Here is a 9,346-nt window from a genome sequence, read left to right on the forward strand (position 1 = left end):
GGTTTGAACTAATTACAGATGAACAGGCTCTCAGGTCTGTTAACTGAGAGAACATGAGACGTGGTTTCATCCAAATACAAATAGTTTTATTAACAAATTAAAACACAATTCCCATTCACACCAGAAATACAATAAGGGAAAGAGGAAGACAGGGACCACTGGAGCTGAAGCCTACCTATGGAGAGGCTTACAGAGGTCACACCACAGCACACGTGTCCCAGCACACGTGTCCACACGCACACACAATGGTTAAGGCACAGCACCCGTGATGTAGGCTACTCATAACCATACGTTTTAAAGGGTTGCATGGCGTTATAGATTATGTTACTGTGTTTTTTTCTTATTTGATCATTATATTTTTAACTAGCTGTACACAGTATCAATTGTGTGGTCTATAGGTAAAGTTGTTGCTTGCTGATAGGCCTATTACTGAGTGAAGTCAAAGTGGTTACAATCATCACTGCATACTGTATACTGTAGGTCAGGACCTAATTTCCATATTTCAATCAGCATTGGTCACACATACTGAAGTGTCTTGATTTAGCAGGGGCTATGTAGAGCAGCACCAGTCTGTCAAACAATGGCCTACAATGAAGTTTGCACTCTGACGAAGCTACTTAATTATTAGAGGGAAGTGCTGTATTATGTGGTTAGTTATTCATTTCTGTCTAAGAACCACTGAACTTTTCTAGACTCTGGTCAACAATATCATTTATGGAGAGAAGATTTAGAGCAAGTCAGCATTTAAAATGCTATGTAACAATGTTTATATTTTAAAGAACAACCCGTGGCACTTCTGGGTCATCATTCAGCTGGGTCAGGCTTTACAGTAGTATGAATGGTTCTGTGTAATTCTGTAGTGGTTGCATTACATACTGAACTGCAATTTATTTTTTCCTGTGACCGATTCATCATTATTGCTGCATACAAAATGATCAAATGTAGCAGCACTAATAATAAATAATAATGTCAAGACACGATCATGCATGCATAATAATGTTTATTAAAATAAGATTAAGGAAGATACAAAAGCAGTCTCATGCTCCTTGCAAACGAAACTGCTGATTACTTTACGTCAGTGACATAAATAATGAAGGTGATTGTAATAAAAGGTGCAATGTAGCGCTAACTCATTAACGCCTTCTTCGTAGCTTTTTAGTCGCTGTTTTTTCCATAGTGGTGCATGTTGACTGAAGACAGCCACATTGCTCAATGTAGTTATATGAATAACTGAACTTTGAGCCATCAGGGCAGACCATCTCCACCTCTCTTTTGCTGGTGGTAATCTCCTGGCAACAGGAACAGGAGGGCTGAAACGTGCTTGTACTCCGAGAGAACCTGAAAAATTAGTAAAGAGAAAGTGTTAAATTCAGTTATTGATACTGTAGCTCTGACAAGATCTGCTTTGTTGTGCAGATCTGCTACTTACCAGGAGAATGTTGGACAAAGACCTTGACAAGTCGTCAAGTCAACCTTCTGGGAGGAGGTGCAGCCATTATGCTGCAGGTATGTAGATTCCGTTGTCCGGTTGCATTTCCTTACTATAGAAAGAAACAGACATGCAGCTTTTAGCACTGCTCTCACAAGCCAAAGGAAATACTTCCTATTAATATTTAACATCTCCCAGTGGATTTGTACATTTACAATAATTACTGACAATATCTGACGACAATAAAACCTTAAAACAACTTACCACACAAATGGCAGCAACCATCAGGTGCAATGACCTCTGTCCCCTGTACAGATCACATAAGTACAGAAGATACAAAAATAAGGGCAATATATAAGTGATGCTAACACCCGAAGATCATAATACCAGAGTGACTGGCAGTATGTGATTATGGTGTACAAACATGTCTCAAACATGATCAAATTGCCTATTCACATTTAGCTGTTCCACACTTACAGGAATGCAGTCATTGGGGTTGTAGGGAGGACAGAGTGTTCTGGCCTCCATAGTGATGAACCTGCTCCCGACCTTCACACACTCATACTTTACACACTTGTTCCCAGGTGGACTCCAGATACCATTGACCTGTCAAAAACAACAAAGTCCATATAATAGTATTTAGTTGTGTTGGTGAGTGGGTGCACTTGAGTATACATTTAACTGAATTATACCAAAACTAGTTGCATTGAAAACATCCTGCATCCTGCAAAGTCCTGCATTTTCTTACTACTAAGAGAAAACACAATTTTCTTCCACATCCTTCTCTTTCTTTATCACAAAATAATGCCCCAAACTCGGCCCAATGAACACCTCACTGCATAATGCATTACATACACAGCTTTGATATTGGCTGGCAGCAACATATAATATTTTGGTTATTAACTCACAGGAATAGAGTGTGTGAGGTTTCCTGAATACACAACCACACACATGGTCTGCACACACTTTGCACAGCATTCTCCTGGTGGCAAAACTGGCTCGAAGCCCTTAGGAAGAGAAGACATCATAACATACTCAGCATGCCTCCAAAATGATTTTGAAAATTCAGCTCAGGTCAAATGTGTGTGTGTGTGTTTAAATTCCTACAACTTCACTGTTGATTTTTTGACTACTGTATGTAGGAAGCCTCTTACCTGTGGACAGTAAGTGTCACATGTAATAGGCTCACATTCGATCCTGTGTAAGCTGCCATCATTTTCCAGTTTGTCACTACACAGACAGGTTTCACAATGTCTCATAGGCACACTGCTGTGCGGCTGTAATAGAACAGGAAACAGAAATTAATATAAAAATCATTCAGATTTGTAGGTTTTTTTCTTGTATATTACCAAGTAATGTGACAACACAATAAGTTCTATGCTAAATGCTAACCATGACTGCATAGAAATGAGATTTCATGCGAGTTCTTACCAAGTATTCCGCGTTATTGTATACACAAACAGCTTTAGGAACTGCAAAGTTAATAAAAAAAACACAAATATGTTTTCCAGTTAACTTTTGCCATGGAGGAGCAACAGTTGTAGGACTAGACATTTTGCACTAGATAAATGCTTACCACACTTAGGGCAACACGCCCCCACTTCAGTCTCTTGAATGTAACCAACTGGACAAGAGCGGATTGGACATGTGGTGACATCACATACTGTAATGACAAAACCAAAGGCATGTTCAAATTATTCTCCCTGTTTGTTGTCTGGGTTTTGTTGTTATTTTAAGTTATTGTCAAAAAGAAAGGGAACTTAGTTTTGTAACTTGAATCTACAAAAACATATAAGGTTCTGTAAGGACTTGCATTGTTTCCCTACCAACGACCGTCAAGATCTGTCAGTGATTACTTACCACATTTGTCTATTTCACAGCATCCTACTTTTTCAGGCACTTTAATCTGGCCAGGCTGATCACACATGACTGGGAGCTCAGATGGGCATGGCAAAGGATTGCAGTAGACTCTTTCATTGTCTGCGTCACATGTGCAAAGATCACAGCCATCGATCCAAGTTGAATTACCCTGATTTAACAATAAAGAACATGTCAGAGCACAAGTAATACAAAATGTAGAGTAAATTAATAATTAATCAATTTAATGTTGGACAGACATTTAAAGTCGGGTAGGGTTGTGTGTCGCGAAAACATGTACCTAAAATCCATATAAAATAAATGTTGATTTAAAATGCATACATTTGTGCATTTTGTTTTCATAATTAATGTGTACAGGCATATCACGGTTGTTTTTCTGTTCACAGAGAAAAGGATCTGAGATATAATATCTAATATACAGAAGGAGAGTTTTCTTTACCTGTTTCCACTTTCCATTTGGTAGGTGGCAAATAGGCCCTTAAACAAAAAAAAACAGAAAATATTCATTTAGAAATAACGTCTTACACAGATTGTAAGACAGATTTTTTACATACAACAAGTGATGCATTTATGTTGTGAATTGCTTGAAATAAAACCAGATGTTTAACATATTTCATATCATTTTCTTACCACAGGGTGAAACACATTCATTAGTATCATGGTCCAACAAAGTAGTTCCATCTGGACAATAGCATCCCTCCCATCTCATAGATGTCAAAGCAGTGAATTCAGTTTTCTCTTCAATGAATCTGAAATTATACCTAATTGGGAATTTTTTTATCAAATTAAATGATTTCCTTTTTGTATTCATAAAGATTTTAAACACACTCGAGTCATATTAGTTCGGTATACCTTTTATCACAAGTTGGTGGAACTTGTGGACCACAGGGCTTGTAGACCAGGGGTGCATTGCACTCAAAATCTGTGTAAACAAGGCACATATTAAAAGATGTAAAATCAGCAGAGTGAAGGTGTAATTCAGCTGTGACATTAGAAAATAGATTTCTACAAATCTTACCACACACTCCAGCTGTGGCACCTCTCCAGTCAATGCAAATGCCATTCAAAGCACACTGCTGAGCATAAGACTGAAGGCTGGCACAACCAATAGAAGGTTTCTTCGTATAGCATATGTCAAACTCGCATCCCTCAATAAATGGCTCATAGCGGACCACTTCATGGCAGTTTTCAAAGACCCTTGGCAGGAGACACGTCACAGTCAGCAACAGTACATTCCAGATTTAGTCCACTGATTAAAAATATAGTACAAATAAATAAAAATAAAAAATCCAACATGATGTGTCATTTACTTATCACTTTCTTACTTGCTTGCAATGATTTTACAGATGGATGAAGTTTGTGGCGGGCAGGTGGAAGGTGGGATTGTGGTTGGGGGTACTGGGCAGTTGCTATCATTAACCTTCCAATGGTGGGCCATATCTGGGCAAGATGGATCAATTTTTCCATTTGGCAAGAGGCAGTCATCTGTCTTATTGTTGTCACATGTTCCTGTGACAAATAAGAGAACAAATTTAAATATTATCAGAGGATAATAGTACTGCATTTTGGCAAATGGTCAAATGGACATAAGGGCCAGGCTTGACCATCGGATAAAAAATAAAATCTATAATTTTTTTGGTATCCATGGTAAAGTTGAGTAAAAATAGATATATCGAGCAATCTTTTGGCAAGTTGTCTCGGTGTCACAATGCAAACAATGAGGAATAACCCAACCTTGAAAGGAAGCATTTTTTTTCTTTTCTTTTTTTAACAAAAAGACGTGCCACATTTATTGGCACCCCTGTATTTAATACTTTGTCATGCCTCCCTTTGCCAATAACAGCTTGTAATTTTCTCTGGCAACTTCTCATTAAGTGGGAGAATGCAGAGCAAGGGATTTAAGACAATTCCTCTGTCTTCTTCCAGAGATTGCCAAATGTATCATTACAAGTGCTACTACTGAACAACAATTAAAAATTGTTTTTACCGCACTGTCCCTCCGTGTTGCCGTGAAATTTACTCCAAGGGAGTTCAACACTGAACTGCAGCCCAGAGAACATTATTTGTGCACCAATGGCAGGTATTACCACTAAGGCTTCAATGCCATTGTTTGTGACTTGGAAGTCACTGTTGCTGTAAGCTGGGTAGATGCGCTTGTGATTGACATAAATCTATGAGAAAAAGGAAACAACAGTTTATATTATGAAAGGCACTCTACATTTAGTACTTTTAAACAGATGTGTTTTTAAAAATATCGAAGGATTAGATGATTTGAAAAGAATCCAAAGAAAAAGATTTTCTTACCAAGTTTGTGACTATTCCATGAGAGATCTCTTGACTCATATAAATTTCAAATGATTTATAGTGAATAGTCAGTGATTTAGGACATGAAACACCATCTGGTGCGTCACAATACACATTATCAATGATGATACTGAAGTTGTATACTGGTTTGATCTCTTTAACCAATATATAAGAGCAATTTCCTTGGAAACCATAATATGTTCCATCAAATGTCACATAATGAGGATCCCCGAAGCCATAGCAGTGACCTAAATAGATAGGTATGTAAGTATGGATTATGTCAGTCATAATAAGAATAATATAACAGCTTGTAACCATTCCATAAGAAAGTTTGCACAGCCCAGCTTTTCCTAGTAGACTGATAGTTTTCATCAGTTGTTTTAATGTTGACTTTGGAAATACTCACATTGGCATTCCTGTTTGAAACAGCATCCTGATCCATCAAGAACTGTCTTTGGAGGGAGGCCATTCACACATGAAAGCGGTGGTTGAGTTGGACATTTCTTAGGGTGCTTGATGATATCACCATTGTAACAGGTTTCTAACATACACTTATCGGTTGGGGACACCCACGTTTCTCCATTCTGCACAGAAATAAATTTCAAAACATTCAGTCTGACAGTCTGTCTAAAACAACTTAAATTAATCTATTCATTTTAATTTGATTGCCAATACCTTTCTGGGATAACAGTCAGGAGATTCTGTAGAAGTTGAAGGAGTTGTTGTTGAAGTTGATGTAGTTGTTGAAGTTAAAGGAGTTGTTGAAGTTGATGGAGTTGTAGGGCTACAAGAGACATTCTTTCCTATGGTGCAGTTTTCAAGGCAAATGGCCACGTAACTACATCCGCCATGGTCGGTTTTATTATAAATCACAGTAGCTGTGTAAAAAGAATAAAACCTTGGTTAAGACATTCTATTTGATACCAAACATTACATGCATAATATACATAATATATATATATATATATATATATATATATATATATATATATATATATATATATATATATATTATGTGTATATATATATATGTGTGTGTGTGTGTGTGTGTGTATGTATATATATAAGTGTGACTTACCTGGAGGGTAAAGTATTCCATTTTCATAACATCCGATACAAGGTGTTGGTAATGCGGAATGTTGGTGTTGTGTAGGGTATGTATTTGTAGGTTTTGTGTGCACTTTGAATGTGGTTGAAGACACAGTTGTGGGTGTTGTTGGTGTTGGAGTTATGGTCGTTGTGGTAGTTGGTAGACATGGTCCACAACACTGCACTCGTATTTCATAATCAAAGCAAATCTTTTGGAGCCCTTGGTTTTTGTTCAAGCAGACAAGTCCAATAGATGGAATACATATCACATCCTGGCCTACTTCTGACAGTGGCAAATTGGGAAAATGCTTTGCCCTGCATTCAACTTTTGTAGCATGTTCACAGCCAATGCGTCCAGAATGGAATAGTTGTGAAATTGATACAGAGTCTCCTCCATCAGTGCCAGGTGTAGGGGGTCCCAGGTCAATCCAGTTAGACCACTCACAGGTACAGGGTGTTGTGCCGGGAACAGGACTTGTTGTTGGGACTGATGTAGTTGTTGAAGTTGATGATGTCGTTGATACAGGTGTCGGTGACGGCATTTCAGTGGTTGTAGTTGTTGTGGAGGTTGTTGTTGATGTTGGAGTTGTAGGTGTAGAGGGAGTTGATGTAATTGCGGGTGTTGTAGTGGTAGTGGTTGTGCATGGTCCACAGCAGCGTACTCTGATTTCATAATTGAAACACTCTTGCTTATTGGCCTGGTTTTTGTTCAGGCAAACAAGTCCTACCGATGGATTGCAAATCACATCTTGGCCCAACTGGGAAAGTGGCAATGTTGGATACATCTTAGCCCTGCACTCAACTTCTGTTGGCTGTATACAACCTATACGTCCAGAATTAATGAGTTGTGAAATTGATACTGAGTCTCCTCCATCAGTGCCAGTGGTAGGTGGTCCTAGGTCAATCCAGTTAGACCACTCACAGGTACAGGGTGTTGTGCCGGGTAAAGGACTTGTTGTTGGGACTGATGTAGTTGTTGAAGTTGATGACATAATTGGTACAGGTGTTGAGGGCGTTTCAGTGGTTGTAGTTGTTGTGGAGGTTGTTGTTGATGTTGGACTTGTAGGTGTAGAGGGAGTTGATGTACTTGTGGGTGTTGTAGTGGTAGTGGTTGTGCATGGTCCACAGCAGCGTACTCTGATTTCATAATTGAAACACTCTTGCTTATTGGCCTGGTTTTTGTTCAGGCAAACAAGTCCTACCGATGGATTGCAAATCACATCTTGGCCCAACTGGGAAAGTGGCAATGTTGGATACATCTTAGCCCTGCACTCAACTTCTGTTGGCTGTGTACAACCTATACGTCCAGAATTTATGAGTTGTGAAATTGATTCAGTGTCTCCTCCATCAGTGCCAGGTGTAGGGGGTCCCAGGTCAATCCAGTTAGACCACTCACAGGTACAGGGTGTTGTGCCGGGTACAGGACTTGTTGTTGGGACTGATGTAGTTGTTGAAGTTGATGACATAATTGGTACAGGTGTCGAGGGCGTTTCAGTGGTTGTAGTTGTTGTGGAGGTTGTTGTTGATGTTGGAGTTGTAGGTGTAGAGGGAGTTGATGTAATTGCGGGTGTTGTAGTGGTAGTGGTTGTGCATGGTCCACAGCAGCGTACTCTGATTTCATAATTGAAACACTCTTGCTTATTGGCCTGGTTTTTGTTCAGGCAAACAAGTCCTACCGATGGATTGCAAATCACATCTTGGCCCAACTGGGAAAGTGGCAATGTTGGATACATCTTAGCCCTGCACTCAACTTCTGTTGGCTGTATACAACCTATACGTCCAGAATTAATGAGTTGTGAAATTGATACTGAGTCTCCTCCATCAGTGCCAGGTGTAGGGGGTCCCAGGTCAATCCAGTTAGACCACTCACAGGTACAGGGTGTTGTGCCGGGTACAGGACTTGTTGTTGGGATTGATGTAGTTGTTGAAGTTGATGACATAATTGGTACAGGTGTCGAGGGCGTTTCAGTGGTTGTAGTTGTTGTGGAGATTGTTGTTGATGTTGGAGTTGTAGGTGTAGAGGGAGTTGATGTAATTGCGGGTGTTGTAGTGGTAGTGGTTGTGCATGGTCCACAGCAGCGTACTCTGATTTCATAATTGAAACACTCTTGCTTATTGGCCTGGTTTTTGTTCAGGCAAACAAGTCCTACCAATGGATTACAAATCACATCTTGGCCCAACTGGGAAAGTGGCAATGTTGGATACATCTTAGCCCTGCACTCAACTTCTGTTGGCTGTGTACAACCTATACGTCCAGAATTAATGAGTTGTGAAATTGATTCAGTGTCTCCTCCATCAGTGCCAGGTGTAGGGGGTCCCAGGTCAATCCAGTTAGACCACTCACAGGTACAGGGTGTTGTGCCGGGTACAGGACTTGTTGTTGGGACTGATGTAGTTGATGACATAATTGGTACAGGTGTCGAGGGCGTTTCAGTGGTTGTAGTTGTTGTGGAGGTTGTTGTTGATGTTGGAGTTGTAGGTGTAGAGGGAGTTGATGTACTTGTGGGTGTTGTAGTGGTAGTGGTTGTGCATGGTCCACAGCAGCGTACTCTGATTTCATAATTGAAACACTCTTGCTTATTTCCCTGGTTTTTGTTCAGGCAAACAAGTCCTACCGATGGATTGCAAATCACATTTTGGCCCAAC

The 9,346-nt window shown here is 39.6% G+C and overlaps 1 protein-coding gene across 1 annotated transcript; it reads right to left on the minus strand.

Moving 5' to 3' along the window:
• Positions 1-1,245: 1,245 nt before the first annotated feature.
• LOC121682488 (mucin-5AC-like) lies at positions 1,246-7,692 on the minus strand. The gene is made up of 15 exons (XM_042062645.1): positions 6,690-7,692; positions 6,287-6,489; positions 6,018-6,195; positions 5,612-5,859; positions 5,295-5,478; positions 4,633-4,816; positions 4,326-4,504; positions 4,160-4,229; positions 3,938-4,068; positions 3,747-3,784; positions 3,318-3,458; positions 2,584-2,706; positions 2,338-2,436; positions 1,907-2,035; positions 1,246-1,338 (listed from the first exon to the last, which is right to left on the minus strand). The coding sequence occupies exons 1-15, from the start codon at positions 7,690-7,692 to the stop codon at positions 1,246-1,248; spliced, it is 3,003 nt and encodes a 1,000-aa protein (XP_041918579.1).
• Between the last annotated feature and the right edge of the window lie 1,654 nt (positions 7,693-9,346).

The sequence above is a fragment of the Alosa sapidissima genome, chromosome 14 (genome assembly GCF_018492685.1).
Source record: "Alosa sapidissima isolate fAloSap1 chromosome 14, fAloSap1.pri, whole genome shotgun sequence".
NCBI classification, from domain to species: domain Eukaryota; kingdom Metazoa; phylum Chordata; class Actinopteri; order Clupeiformes; family Clupeidae; genus Alosa; species Alosa sapidissima.

Excerpts from the sequence above, each read along its gene's own strand:
- LOC121682488 (XM_042062645.1), bottom strand. The coding sequence starts at position 7,692 with ATGTCATCAACTTCAACAACTACATCAGTCCCAACAACAAGTCCTTTA. Across the intron at positions 4,505-4,632 it reads TGTAAAATCATTGCAAGCAA|GGTCTTTGAAAACTGCCATG; the intron begins GTAAGAAAGTGA and ends TCTCCTGCCAAG. Across the intron at positions 2,437-2,583 it reads GTGACACTTACTGTCCACAG|GGCTTCGAGCCAGTTTTGCC; the intron begins GTAAGAGGCTTC and ends TCTCTTCCTAAG.